We start from the raw sequence: 13,825 nt of genomic DNA, 5'->3' as shown, positions 1-13,825 counted from the left end.
ACACATTTTGGCTTTGGCCTTACGCTGTCTCCCCACCCACCCCACCCCCACTTCACCCCAAACAGCCTACAGGAACCCATTGCCATCCTGGGGACCGCCCCTATCAGAATTACATCAGCAGCGGCTGGTGTAATCAAACCCCATTTGTCAGTGTGAATTCTTAGCAGATTAACTTGTCAGATTCACAGAGAAACCATCACCAAATGTTTATGTGTAAACGATGTTGAATTTTAAAATCATGTGGATTATGGCGGATGGGGCCTGACAAGATGACAGTCTCTGGTTTCTAACAAAGTGAAGTTACCAGTGTCAAAACAGAGGATGTTTATTGTTAAAAATGTCTCCAAGTATCCACAGAAACCCCTGCAGACCCCTGCCAGCAGTGCCGGGCCTTGGTTGGCTGACCTAAGGCCTGGGACTCGGCTGGTCTGAGTCCCAGGGTAGGATCAGTGGGGCTGCAGAGACTCCGGCGGCCAGTGGGAGCCCACACGGTCCACACAGCGCCCCCCCCCACCCCACGGGGAGGCCGAGCGCTCTCAGAGCATCTCCTCTGCCCGCTGCCCTCGCCCCGCACCTCCCACCACACCCTCCTTCCGCCTCGCCCCCCCCCCCAAGCCTCTCCCTCTTCCTCCGAACTCCTCCAGTTCTCAGCTTCGTTGCCTGGAGCTGGCCAGCCTGAAGCTGCTCAGGTCTGACATGGACTTTTGCAACCTCCCCAGCCCCCCCAGCTCCCCCAGCCACGGTCAGTAAGCCCCGCAGGACATTTCCTGTGCCCCACTGGCTGCTGGGCCTCTGTCAGGAAACACCCAACCTGGGACTGAGGCGCGGACGGACGTGCCACCCAAGGGGCCTGGCCAGGGGGTGGGGATGTCGCTTGTGTGCATATTTGGCCCCGGTTTTTAAATTCTCCCCAATACCTTATTAACAGGTTCGAGAATCAGGGGGAAAGAGGTGGGGAAAGACATCCTGCTAAAAAAAAAAGTCATCTAAATAGAACGAAGCCTATCTGTTTGTGCTCATAGAGAAAGGAAGATCTTTAAATTTCGAATGACGTACAGCCAGCATGATTGTAATGGTATAGCGGGGAAAAGCTTATATAACAAGTATATAAACCTGTAAATGCGCATAAGGAGATGTGGAAACACACACGGCCCCACCCTGGGCGACAAGGCAGAGCGACTACGTGAGGGAGAGGCCAGGGAGGGTGATGCGACTTTGCCTTTCCTTTTTCTGAACTTTGGAGCTAATTTTTACCAGAGACCTGGGTTACTTTTATGCAGTCCAGGGCATCTTTGGGCGCTAGCGTCAGAGCCGCCTTGGCTGGGCTCTGCCAGGACCCTCGCCCTCTCCTCAGAGCTCCCTGTGCTGACGCCTCTCCTCACACCCTGGGCCCCTGGATACACTGTGTCTTGAATCTTCTACCTCTGAATACCCAAGGCGGCGACCTGCTGGCCGCGGGGGCAGGGGCAGGAGAAGAGCATTGTGAGTCCGGGGCTGGCCATGCGGTCAGGAGGGCTGCTGCGCCTCCCTCGGCTCCGAGTCCTGAGGAGAGGGGTCCGCAGGGGCTGGGGCAGGGGCTGGGGCGGGGGTCAGACGGCTCTCAGGGCGTGAGGCGGCAGGGGCCCAGAGCAGAAGGCCGGCCATGGCGGGGCCGAGGGAAAGGACCTGCGGCAGGGCCAGAAAATGGCTGGCTTCGAGGCCCCAGGACCACTTTCCCTCCAGGAGGGCAAGAGGGGGCCAGGGCCGCTGCCTCTGCCCTCGGTGAAGTCCCTCTGCTCTCTCTGCCAACAGAGGAGCCAATCCGGCTGCTGCGGGAGGTGGTGCTGTTGACCGATGACCGGAACCTGCGTGTGAAAGCGCTGACCAGGAATGTGCCTGTGAGGGACATCCCGGCCTTCCTCACGTGGGCCCAGGTGGGCTGAGGGGGCTGCAGTGGGGCCCGCCCCTACGGAGCCATTCCTGAGAGGCCACCAGGCGCCCAGTGGAGCACAGAAGATGCCCACGTGCCTGAGCCACCAATCCACCCAGACAATAAACCATCCTCTTCCAACCCACGCCGTGGCCGTGCTGTGGGGGAGCTGCTCCTCACAGAGCCCCTCCCAAGGGTTGGGCGGAAGCTGCCGGGACCCTCCTGGGCTGCCGGATTTAGCAGGGAGGTGGCTAGCTGCAGTAACCGCAGGCAGGTGAGCCGGGGAAGCCGCCCGTGCTCGGCCTCTCCCCCCCCCACCCCCGTCCAGGTCCAGGGCTGAGGGAAGGCCTTCTTAGCCCGGGACTCGGCCGCTTTCTCAGCTGCAGGTGGGGCAGGGGGTAGAGTTCCCATCGGATGCAGGCGAAGTCATGGGTCCCTCTCATCTTCTTCAGAACCCCTGTCCTGGGGGTGTCGAGCAGGTTTTGCTCTTGCCCTGAAAGTAGTGCCCAGGGTGTGTCTCTCCCCCTGAGGCCTGGATTCCCCCCCCCCCGCCCCGAGACCCCAGCTGGGTTCTGAACACCATGTCCTAAACCGCAGCCCTCGGCCCCCACGTCTCCTACCCACCTCACCCCCAGCCCACACACCCATCCTGCTTCCTGCTGCTCCTCTCCCTGCCCTCGCCAGTCTGGGCCCATTGTGTTCTCCTCAGTGGGTCCTGGGTCTGCAGGGCGGGGACATCTGCTCTCAAGCCCATGCTTCCTGGGTGGCCTTTCCCTGCTCCCTTTCCCCTCACTGGCCTGCCTTTTGCTCTCGTTCCCCCTTCCGCAAACTGTCCTCAGACTCTTCTCAATTCGCCCTCCCTCTCTCCCTCCTCAGTCATCCATCCCCCTCGGCCTCCTTTCTCCTTGACCCCTCAGCCTCCAGGCCCCTTAGTTCCTTTCCATGGGGCTTCTCTCTCTCAGTCCCTCCTCCTGCGAGACCTGTGGCAGGAGCCTAGTAAAGCCTCCCTGCCCTTGACCATCTTCCCCAGGCCTCTGTGCTCTGAGAAACCTTCAGGCTGGTCCAGTCCAGCCTGAGGGTGGAGTGGGCCAGTGCCTGGGAAGAGCATCGCTTAGCCTGGAGTTTGCACCGTTTCTAGCTTTGCCCTAGGAGGACCGGACACAGGGAGGGGCCCTTTGGCCTTGGAGTTTTGGGGGTTGCCTCCTTAGCTGGCACCTGTGTTCAAAGCCTCCTTCCTACTGGGAATGCGTTCTCTCGACCCAGGGACAGGGATGAGGGGAACTTCGGGGAGGTCAGCATTTGGAGGAGGAGCCCAGAGTAAATTTCGATGGGACCAGTGGGGGACTGCCCCAGAGCCTCCTCTCTGTCTATGCAGAGGCTGGAAGCAAGGCTGTGCTCTCCCTGAAGCCCAAGATTACGCCAGAAGGAGGGGGAACTGTGCAGGAGAGCCGAGGCCAGTGTAAGTCCCCCAGGGCCTCAGAAGACTGGGGGCTCTTTGGCATACAGGCTTCCCAGCTTCTCCTTTGAGATCTTCTCCCCTGGATGAGGGCTGATGACCGGGTCGGGCGGAGCGCGGGGTGGGGGAGACCCCATCTCTCTTTTCTGTCCCATTGGCAGCACTGCTCTTGTTTCCTTAATAAATTTTTAGTTACGAACATGCCTGACCTCTTGCTGATCTGTCTCTGGGACTGGGGAGGGAAGGTACGAGCCTCCCCACCTGTATGAGAGCGCTGCTTCTGGCCCCTGCACCCACCCCAGTGCCGCCGCCCCCCCCCCCCAGCTCCTTGTGCAGGGCGAAGAGAGCTGCTAGGTCCGGGGTCCTTGGTTACTGCTTTATTGCTGTTTGGTTCGAGTATAGAAAATGGAAGCGGCTCTGGAAGAGCCTGTGTACAAGGTAGGAAATAATACAAACGAGGAGGAGGGAGCTAAAGAGACCACGTTCCAGCCCAGCCCAGCCTGGGCTCGGGGTGGGGGGCCACCCGGGGCGCATGCAATAAATATGGTCCGGGGCCCCAGGGAAGGGAGGAGGGACCACCGCGAGAGTGGTGGGAGACTGGGTAGGCCAGGGCCGCCTCAGCCCTCTGACTCCAGAGGGAGGGAAGGGTTGGCCCTGGGGCTAGTGCCACTTGTGCAAAATGAGGAACTTCACATTATCAGTCCCGGGGCGGGCGGGGGGCGGGGGCGGGGGGGCCCTCCGGCCGGCTCAGTCCCCTCCCCGCTCCCCAGCTCTGCCCGACGCTCCGACCCCAGCAGGGAGATTCACAGTGAGAATGGGTGTAGTCGCAAGGGCCGGAGGTAGGGCTGGGAGCGCCCCAACAGTGACACCCCTCCCCCCAAGAGCAGCACGGAGCCGAGGGAGGGGGCCAACGAACCACAGGAAGAGGCGGAGAAGGGCCAGGGGTCTCCTTTGGTCAAAGCTGATATCAAAAATATAAATCTCCCGTCCCCCATCCCACCCCCGTCCCGGGGTTCCCCCCACCCCCACCCCGGGTTAAGGCACAAAGCAGTGAGGCCAGGTGAGGCCGCAGCGAGGTGTGGCCGCCGCCCCTGCGGCGACGCTGCCCCTGCTACGAGAGTCGTCCGGGCGCGGGGTGCGTGCTTGCCTGCCTGCCTGCCTGCCTGCCTGCCTGCTGGTGGCCGCCGCCGCCGCCGCCGCCGCCGCTACTCCCTGGGGGCGCGGGCCCGGGCCGCGCGGCGGCGGCGGCGACTAGGCGGGCGGACGAGAGGCGCTCTAGGTGGGGGAGAAACGGTCGATGGTCCGGCCGTCGGGGCCGGCGGCCAGGTGCGCGCCCTGGCTCAGTACCTCCGCCGCCTTGTCGGGGCTGAGGCCCAGCTCCGCTGTGAACTTGGCGAGCGGGTAGAGGCTCTCGAGCGCCACCTTCGGGTCGTGCAGGAAGTGCGTGGTCTGGGCCAGCAGCTCGGCCGCGGCCGCCTTGTCCTGCTGCTTCAGGCTCAGCTGTTCAGCCGTGAGGCGCGCCACCGCAAAGACGCCCTCGGGGAAGTCGAGCTTGCCCTTGCCGTCGGGGCCGGGGACGCCGGGGAGCGCCCCCAGGCCCGCCAGCGCCCCGGCCGCTCCCGCCGCGCCACCCACGGCGTGCATTTTCATGTGGCTGATGAGGTTGCGTTGCTGGGCGAACTTGCCACCGCACACCTGGCATTCGTAGGGCTTCTCGCCGGAGTGGATGCGCATGTGCTCGGTGAGGCGGTACTGACGCGTGAAGCGCATGCCGCACGCGTCGCAGGCGAAGGGCTTGAGGCCCAGGTGGCTGCGCATGTGGCGCGTCATGGTCCCGCGCTGCGTGAACTTCTTCCCGCAGATGGTGCACGGATAGGGCCGGGTCAGCCAGTGCGTCTTCTCGTGCTGCCGTAGCGTGGCCGGGTCTTTGTAGCTTTTGTCGCACGACGCGCAGCGGTACGGCCGCAGCAGCTCACCCAAGCCCCCCGGAGCCCCCGCGACTTTGTCCCCACTGCCTCCAAAAGGGGGCCCGAGGCCGGCGGCCCCCGCAGCCACCTCGGCCGCCTCGGCCCTGCCGTACAGCGCCGCCTCCTCCTCCTCCACGTGCGCCTCCACGTGCGCGTTCAGCTGCTCCGAGCTGGGGAAGCCCTTTCCGCAAGGGATGCACACGTACAGGTTGTCACCGAAGCTCTCGGGCTCGCCGTAGGCCAGGTGCGGGCACGGGTAGCCCTCGAGGTGGCCCGCGGGCGGGCTCGGGTCCTCGCTGCTGCCCGTCTCCTCGCTGCTGCTCTTGTAGTCGTCGCCGTCGCCGCCCGCGCCAGGCCCGTCCAGGCTGCCGGGGTAGCGCGGCGGCGGCGCCAGGCCGAGCGGGGGCCCCCCGGGCGAGGCGGCCGGGTCCCCGCCGCGCTCCTCGCAACGCTCGCTGGGGGAGCCGCGCTCGCGGCCCAGGTCGTCGCCGTAGCTGCCCAGGCCTGGCTCGTGCTTCATCCAGCGATAGAGGAGGCTGGGCCCGTCGGGGCGGCCGGGGGGCTCGGGTCCCGGGCTGCCACTGCCGCGGAACGGGTCCGGAGGCGGTCCGGCCTCCTCCAGCTTCTGGAAGGGCAGCGGCGGCAGCGGTGGAAGGGCGAGCGGCGGCTCCTTGTAGGCTGCGGGGCCGGCGCTGGGAGGGCTGTCTGGGCGCGGGGGCAGTTCGCGCTCGCCCGGCGGCCGCTCGGGGGGCGCGGAGCCCGGCGGGCTTTTCTTGGACAGGTCCAGGCCACAGAGCGGGGAGCAGCGGCGCTCGGGGGCGCACAGCGCGGCGGCCGGGCCAGGGCCCGAGGCGTACAGCTCGGCGCAGTGCGTGTTCACCGCGGCCTCGGGGCCCGACGGCGGCTCGGCGGTGGGCGGCGGCGGAGGCCCGGCCGGGGACGAGTAGCAGGTCTGGATGACGGGCGTGGCGGCCCGCAGGCCCCGGCCCGGCCTCCCGTAGGGCGCGTAGCCGCCGCCGCCGCCGCCGCCGCCCCGCAGGTGGCAGTACTTGCCATGGCGCTTGAGGCGCTTCTTGCACAGCGCCACGAGGTCGGGGATTTGCAGGTAGCTGGCGGCGGCCAGCACGGCGCCCAGGCTCGGCTCGGCCCCCGGAGCCACCGCCGCCGCCGCCGCGGCCTCTGCGCCGTCAGCCAGACGGCCGGTGTAGATGAAGTCCAGCACCAGGCGGAACACGGCCGGGCTCACCATGTCATGATCCAGGTTGAGCAGGTTGTCATGCACCACCAGGGACTTGAGGTAGGCGCTGCTGGCCGCCAGCACATTCTTGTGCGCGCGGAAGAGGGCGTTCTGCACCACGATGATCACGTCGCACAAGAAGCCCTTGGTGCGCTGGTTGTTGAGCTGCAGCAGCAGCTGCCTCGAGTGGCCGGGAGCCTCCATCGTGTCCAGCATCGTCTGCCCAGCACAATCTCCTGCAGGGACACACACCGGCCGGGTCAGAGCCGCAGCCAGCCCTCGCCGCCTGCACCCAGCCCGGCGCTTCTCCCCTCCACTTCCCCTTCCCCTCAGCTGGGCAGGGGCATCGAGCACCGCGGCCTGGGCGCTGGCGGAGGATCCGCGGCCTCTGGGAGTGGGAGCCTGGGCCGGCCGGCCCGGACCAGGAGAAGGAGTCGAGACTGGCTGGTGGAGAAGAGGCCAGGCTGGCCTGCGCCCCCGGGCCCGGATGCCGCCGGGCGCACGGCCTGGGTTCTGGGGGCTTCTGAGGAGAAAGCTGTCCGTGCGAAGTCACCCTTTGGGAAACAGTTACCAGATTTGAGGAAAATGTCCGCTTCAGGAAAAGTCATTCAAGGCCGAGAAGTTTGCCCAAGTGGGATATAAGGGAGCCGCGTAAAAAAGGGCCTCCCGCCTCGGGAGAAGTTGCCCCAGTTGGGGGAAGTGGTCCGTAGGAGGGGAGCGCGGTGCCCGTCGTGGCGCCGCCCTGGCCGGGGGCTGTCAGGCCCTCTCCGTTGGGCCCCGGGCGGCGGCCGGCGCGCGGGGAGCGGAGGCAGCGGCTGCCGTGGCGGGCAGAGCACGAAGGCCGGCCCGGCGCGGGGAGGGCGTTATATCGGGGCAGGAGGCTGAGGCAGGAAGCAGGTGGGGGGGAGGGGGGAGCCACGCAGCTCCCAGGGGAGGGAGGGGGCAGCGCCCCGGGCGGGCACGGCGCACAGCCGGCTGCGGCCCTGACCCTGGCTGCGCCCCACCCGCGTCCCGGCCCTGGCCTCGGCCTCCTCTCTGCATTCGCCGGCCCGGCGCCTCCCTCCGCAGCTCCCCTCGGCCCCTTCTCCACGGGAACTCCGCCGCCCCAAACTTGGGGAAAAGTTTCCCAACTTCGGGCTGGCCGGGAGGAGCGCGCCAGGCCCCGTGCCTCGGTCGCAGCTTTTCCTCTCGGCCCCCAATTTCGGCAGAGCCAGGCGCTGCCGGGCCTGAACCGAGCCCAGAACTCCCCGGCCGTCCGCTGCCCGCCCGACCCTCCTCCCCGCCTGGCCCGCAGGGCCTCGCGGCCCGTTACCTGAGGCCGCAGCCCAGCCGGGCTTCCCTCCCGGCGGCGGTGGCAGCTCCTTGCCGGCGCCCCACCCGCCCCGCTGCCAGGCGCCGCGCTGTGCCAGGGCAGCGCCCCTGCCAGCCCCGCCCGTCAGCTCCCCTTCCCTTCCCCTCGCCTCTGCAACCCATGTGCGGGCAGAGCCGGGCCCGGGCCGCTGACCCCGCCATGAACCCGGCGCAGAGTAGCGTTCCGGCGGTCCTGAGTTCTCTAGGAGCGACACCCGGAGCCCTGAACGCCAGCCGCGTTGGGGCGCCCGCGCCGGAGGATGCGCCCGAGGCGGCCCGCGCGCGAGGACCGGGCTTGTCCGGGTCCCCTGTCCCTCCCGGTCCCCAGACCTAGGACCCACCTGGGGGGCATGTCGGAAGCCCCGGGCCCGGCTGCCGGCGGATCCAGGGGGGACGTGGCTGCGCTGCGCTGCCCTCCGCCCTCCGGGCCCCCGGTCGGTCTGTCCTGCTGGTCCGTCCTCCCCGCGTCCTGGTCGCGTCTCAGCCCCGCTGCTCTTTCCGCACACTCTTATCTGGAGCGGCCCGGGCCGGCAGGCGCCGCTGCAGCTATGGCGCCACCTCGCGGCGAGACTTGGCGCGGCACAGCCGCGACCTCCCTCCTGCGCACCTGGGCTGGAGGATCGCAGATGCCGGGCTGGAGCCCGGGGGGCGGGGCGGGGCGGGGGGGGGGGGGAAACGCTGTTCGCAGCTTCAGCCTCCCAGATGTGCCCATCTGGAGACCCAAGCCTCGGACCTGCGAGCCCCACAAGCCTCGGGATTTTGAGCTGAATGATCCCATGTACATATTTCTAAATTCTCAAATTGCCCCAATTCAGAGAAGTCTTGCCCACAAGGAGACTCTGGTGAAAGTAGATGGTGTAAGAGAGGTTCCGAAAATCCTAAGGAAGAAAAAGACAAGATAGTAGGGTACCCCCTAGATATTCCTGGGTGGGACTGTCCATTTGTACCCACCCACCCCCTCAACACACCCTCCCTCACTCAACCCTGTGGGTATGGTATGCACAGAATAAACCTATCTGCACCCAGATCCTCTCTAGGCATTGACACTCGAAGGCGCTCATGTTTGCACACACACCTGCCCCCTTACGGAGTCCCGGCTTTCTGGCATACTCAGGGGGCTGCCATGTAGAGCCCTCTGTGACCTGGGCAGAAGTGGTACCCAAACAGTGCACGCTGAACTTGCATATCTCTGGCGGGACCCCAGGATATGTGACAGGGGAACGGCTGGACAGAGCCTCTTGGGTGGTCCCGCAGAAGAGACCTAAGCTCCCAGATACCCTGTGCGAGCCATTTTTGAGGTACGCGCAGGGCCTGGAGCCCAGGATCCCCCGCAGGGCCCTGCACCCCCAAATGAAGGCCCATTTCCTGCAGGTGACGCCCCTTCTAGGAGGGAGGGGACCCCTGCACTGGCGAGCGGGCACTGGCACAGCTACTCCGGAAGTGTACCGCGCCGCCCCGCCATCACGCCAGGCCTGAAGCCAACGCCTGCGTGGCTGAGTGGATCTCCTCAACCCACGCTCCGCCTCCTCCCCGCACCTCCTGGCCCCCGCCCACACGTGGAGGGTGGGAGTGGGTTCCGAGAAAGCCTGCAGCTTTTGATTGGCTGTGCCTCCCTCAGCCGCGGCGCACGAGAAGATGGGGCGCAGAGTTACCATAGTAACCGATGAGGTTCGCCCAGATCGCGTCTCTCCGAGGCCTTGGAGAGCTTAGCAACCGTGCAGGACCGCTGGGCGGTGGGGACGGCGCTCGCCGCACCCCCGCGCTGCCCTCCGCCCCCACGCCCCCGCCAGAGGTAGTGGCTGAGTCATTCATTGAAGGGCCGCCCGCGCGGTCGCTCGCAGTCCCAGACAGACACCAAGGTCTCGGGCGCCCCCCAGAGGCTCCCTTTCCTACACAGGCGACTACATGGCCTTGGGACCAGGCGGCGGCTCCTGGTCCCCAAAGGTTATTTTGACCCCCATTGCTTCCTGATTCTGCCCTCACCCTGTTTCCACTCCTTGTTCTGGGTCTATCTTATCCCAGTCCTCTGCTCCGACTCCCCCACAACCCTGCTCCGGGGCCCTAAGGAAGTATGAGGTTCCAGAAATGAAAATGGGCTCTGGAGCTGTCAGCTTCTACGGGAGATGGACCTCGACATCTCTCTCTCTCTCTTTTTTTTTTTTTTTTGTCTTTTTAGGGCCCCACCCGCGGCATACGGAGCTTCCCAGGCTAGGGTTCCAACTGGAGCGGTAGCTGCCAGCCTACACCACAGCTCACAGCAACACCAGATCCTTAACCCACTGAGTGAGGCCAGGGATGGAACCTGCGTCCTCAAGGATACTAGTCAAATTCGTTTCGGATGAGCCACAATGGGAACTCCCGACCTAGACATTTTGGCGGAGGGATGTGCTATGCACTGAGGTGGAAAGTGTATGGAGAACTGCTGGGAGGCAGGAAGGTGCCTGAGAAGTGCTCTTAGATCTGGGCTTCTGTGGATGAACAGGAGTTCTCTCCCCAGCAGGAAGGCATTACTGGAGAAGAGAAGCAGCCGGACAAAGGATGGAAGTGAAAAACGGAATTCTAGGAGGCTAGACCCCAAAGGGTATGCAGGACCTCTTTGATCCCATTTCTGCTGTAATCTTTAATCTCCCTGATGGGGCCAGATCCTAGCCCTGTGAGGGTCCACTCAACCCCCTCTCTTGTTTAGTGGAGTCTGTCCACTGTGGCCCCACCCCAGGGTCCCCTGTGCCCAAAGCTATTTTCTTCAACAGTTCCCAGATTCCTATTCCCCGGGTTAATTCACTGCCCCAGCCCCTCCCCTCAAGCTGTCTTTACATCAGAACTGCCCCAGCCTAGCTGCCCTCCTGTGGACTTCACACTTCTTGACCTTTCCTTCCCTCCCTATTGCCACCTGCCCTGGCCTGGTGTTGGACCCTCCCCCCCCCCCCCACCCCGATCTAGCTCCTTTCTCTGAACGCACTCCCCTTCCCCGTTTAAAACTTTCCTCAATTGCTCAATTGATGGAGCTAGGCTGGGCCAGGATCATTCTTTTCCCTGGCTCTTGTCCAGAACGATGCCCCCCACAGCATGGGCTCTTGCTGCCAATTCTGACCTCTGGGAACTTTTTTTTTTTTTTTGGTCTTTTTAGGGTCTCACCCGTGGCATATGGAGGTTCCCAAGCTAAGGGTCAAATCACAACTGTAACTGCTGGCCTACACCACAGTCACAGAAACTCAGTACCCAAGCCGTGTTTGCAGCCTACACCACAGCTCACAGCAACACATAATCCTTAACCCACTGAGCAAGGCCAGGGATTGAACCTGAGTCCTCATGGATGCTAGTCGTGTTCGTTAACTGCTGAGCCACGACGGGAACTCTAACCTTCAGGAACTCCTCCAGCAAGTGGTCTCTGCCCTGGTACCCCCTGGAGACTCTTCTCTGCTAAGCTGCTGAGCCCTTGGTCTCCTTGCTCATTATCACCCCCATATGAGTTCTGCCACTGTCTATCAGTCCACAAATGGATCCTAAACGCAATTTGCTGCATGCCAGGCTCTGAGACTGGCCCTGTGGACCGGCTTTCCTCTCCTCCACCTGCTGAGGCTTCCTCTTCCAGTCTCCCTTTTCTCCTGACACCTTTTCCCCAAATCCCCCACAGAGGACCCGCTTGCTCTTTTCTGGGGAGTCCAAGCCACCCTCTCAACTTTTCTGCCTTCCCATGGGTCTCCAGATCCTTTCTGGTACCTGGACCCACACTGGGCCTTTCCTTCCAGGTTCAGCCTCCTCTACAGTCTTCCAGACCCATGGGCTCCCCTACTCCTCTTCCCTCATGTCCCCGACTTTGAGGAACTAAATGCTGCCCTAGGCCCCTCTGAAGGTCCAGTTTCCTCTCTTGCTCCCCCCTCCCCGATGACCACTCCGCAGTGGGCTTGCGGAGTATAAGGCCGCTGAGGGGTATCTTGTGACGTCACAGGGCCGTCGAGTCCAGGAACTGAGGAGTGGGAATAGGGGCTACTGGATGAGGACCTTGGAAGGCCAGGCGGGGGTGGGGTTGCGCCCTCAAGTGTCCCAGAGCGAATAAACAATCCCCCCTCCCCGCAGAGTTCCCCCGCCGGCCCCCAGCCCGCAGTTCCGGAAAGTTAACCCCTTATAGACCGCTACGGGGGGCGCGGGCTCCCCCACCCGGTTCCTGCTTCCGCGCTCCCTCCTCTCCCTCCCAGCTCCCCGTCGCCTCGGTCCCCACCCCCACCCCCCCGCCTCGCCACTATAAATAGCCCCTCTTCCCGTTTCCTAAATTCCCTGCTGACGTCGGCAACGCGTCAGTGTGTAGGAGCCGCGGCCGCATGAATGAGCCGCCGCACGAGTACTACGCGCGCCTATAAAAGCCGCCGCGCCAGCCTGGCTGCGGGAGGCGAGCGGGCGCGGGCGCAACACAGCCGACAGGTAAGTGGGACTGATCGACCGACGGGCGACAGATGGACCGATGCACGGACATAGACTGGAGGGCAAGGAGGAGACCGGCAGGCTGAAGGTTGGAGGGCCCCTACGGGTGGGGTTGGGGACAAGGTAGAGGGGACGTGGGTCCCTTAGCAGCTGCTGGAGCCAGAGCCAGAGGCGTACACAGAACCCTGAGCAGCACCTGCCTGAGCCCAGATGGAGACGCAGCCACTTCGGAGGAGCATCGAACAGAGGACGGACCTCAGAGTCCCCGCGGCTTTTCCTGGGAGCTCCTGCGCCATCCTCCCAGGAAAGTGGGACGAAGGTGCTGGCGCTCCAGGAGACGCGCCCCCTCCTCCCCACCCCGCAGCGCGGTGACTCAGCCTCGCTGGCCCGGGTCTGCTGAGCTAGGGCGCCGGCGAAGAACAGACGCCCACCTGCCCGCTGCCCGGCCACAGCTCTCTCCCGACCCCCTTCCCCTCATTCAGCGTGAGCGCCCCCGCCGCGCCCCGTCGGGCTGGTCCCTCTGCGCCCCCGACTTCCCGCCTCTGTGCGCTAGGAGCTGTCCTCTCAGGACCAGGCGGGGGCGGGGTCTTGGCCGGACAGCCCCGCCCCACCCCCATCGACCTCCATCCACCCACCCCCGCCGCCGCCGGAAGTGCCTCTCCACAGGGACATCCTTGACGTCACAGGGTTTTGACGTCAAGAGCCGCGTGCCTGTCCGCGAGCTCTGGGGCGGAAAGAGGCCTGGAAACGCGGGGGAGGAAGAGCAGTGGCGCCCCCAGCTGCGGGAGATGGAGCCACCACGCCCGGGCAGCGCGCCGGCACCTTGGCTCTAGACTGCTTACTGCCCGGGCCGCCCTCAGTAACAGTCTCCAGTCACGGCCACCGACGCCTGGCCCCGCCCCAGGACCGCGGACCCGGCCACCAGCCGCGCCCCCGGCCCATCAGTCCCCCAGGGTCCCTCAGCCCCGCGCTTGCTACCCGCGCCGCCGCTGTCCGCGGTGCTGATCCAGGGCCGGCACCTACAATGGGCCATCCCGTCCCCTGTCCCCAGGGGCTGCTGAGGGGCGGGCTGCCCACAGGCACATCGCACAGCCCCAGGAGTCAGCGCCCAGTCCCTGCCGAGCACGCAGCCCCCTGCCCGCGCCGCCGCCCCCCACCCCCACCCCACCCCACCCCCACCCCGCGGTCCTGACGTCAGCCTGACTAGAGCTGCCGCCCTGGTGCCGTCAGCAGCGCGCGCCCCGCCCCCGCGTCTCCAGGGCAACCGTGGCTTTCGATTGTTACTGTGGGAACCGGAGGTAACAGTCTACAGCCATGGTCGCCCCGCAGCACGCCCACGCGCCGCGCCGCGCAGCACGCCGCCAGCCCGGGATGGGGGAGATGCCTAGCAGGAGGAAGCGGAGGCGGCGAGTCCAGAGAGCCGATGTGCCTGCGGGGGTGGCGGGAGGTTCGGTGCAGGGAGGCGGTCTACTCCCGGGTCTGACTGC

General features: G+C 65.2%; 3 protein-coding genes across 4 annotated transcripts in view; 2 read left to right on the top strand and 1 right to left on the bottom strand.

Annotated features, from left to right (window-relative positions):
- Window positions 1-3,566, top strand: part of SMG6 (SMG6 nonsense mediated mRNA decay factor) — a 216,607-nt gene extending 213,041 nt beyond the window's left edge. Inside the window, exon 19 of the mRNA XM_047757942.1 lies at window positions 1,792-3,566. Within this exon, the coding sequence (XP_047613898.1) occupies window positions 1,792-1,922 (131 nt within the window). The 3' untranslated portion in view covers window positions 1,923-3,566. The remainder of the gene's footprint in view (window positions 1-1,791) is intronic.
- A 161-nt stretch (window positions 3,567-3,727) lies between these two features.
- On the bottom strand, window positions 3,728-8,393 carry HIC1 (HIC ZBTB transcriptional repressor 1). Of its 2 annotated transcripts, none has more exons than XM_047757945.1 (2): window positions 8,261-8,393; window positions 3,728-6,805 (listed from the first exon to the last, which is right to left on the bottom strand). In XM_047757945.1, exon 2 carries the CDS (start codon window positions 6,783-6,785, stop codon window positions 4,641-4,643), a length of 2,145 nt encoding a protein of 714 aa, XP_047613901.1. In that variant the 5' UTR covers window positions 6,786-6,805; window positions 8,261-8,393; the 3' UTR covers window positions 3,728-4,640. The 2 variants fall into 2 exon arrangements, with proteins under 2 accessions (XP_047613901.1, XP_047613900.1); XM_047757944.1 differs by lacking the exon at window positions 8,261-8,393 and adding an exon at window positions 7,141-7,914.
- A 1,189-nt stretch (window positions 8,394-9,582) lies between these two features.
- On the top strand, window positions 9,583-13,499 carry LOC125113888 (uncharacterized). Its single transcript, XM_047756821.1, has 4 exons — window positions 9,583-9,778; window positions 11,626-11,772; window positions 12,293-12,338; window positions 12,427-13,499. The coding sequence occupies exons 1-4, from the start codon at window positions 9,583-9,585 to the stop codon at window positions 13,169-13,171; spliced, it is 1,134 nt and encodes a 377-aa protein (XP_047612777.1). The 3' UTR covers window positions 13,172-13,499.
- Window positions 13,500-13,825: the final 326 nt, after the last annotated feature.

Source organism: Phacochoerus africanus, chromosome 14, assembly GCF_016906955.1.
Source record: "Phacochoerus africanus isolate WHEZ1 chromosome 14, ROS_Pafr_v1, whole genome shotgun sequence".
Lineage (NCBI taxonomy): Eukaryota > Metazoa > Chordata > Mammalia > Artiodactyla > Suidae > Phacochoerus > Phacochoerus africanus.
This window is presented reverse-complemented; position numbering and strand designations above follow the sequence as displayed.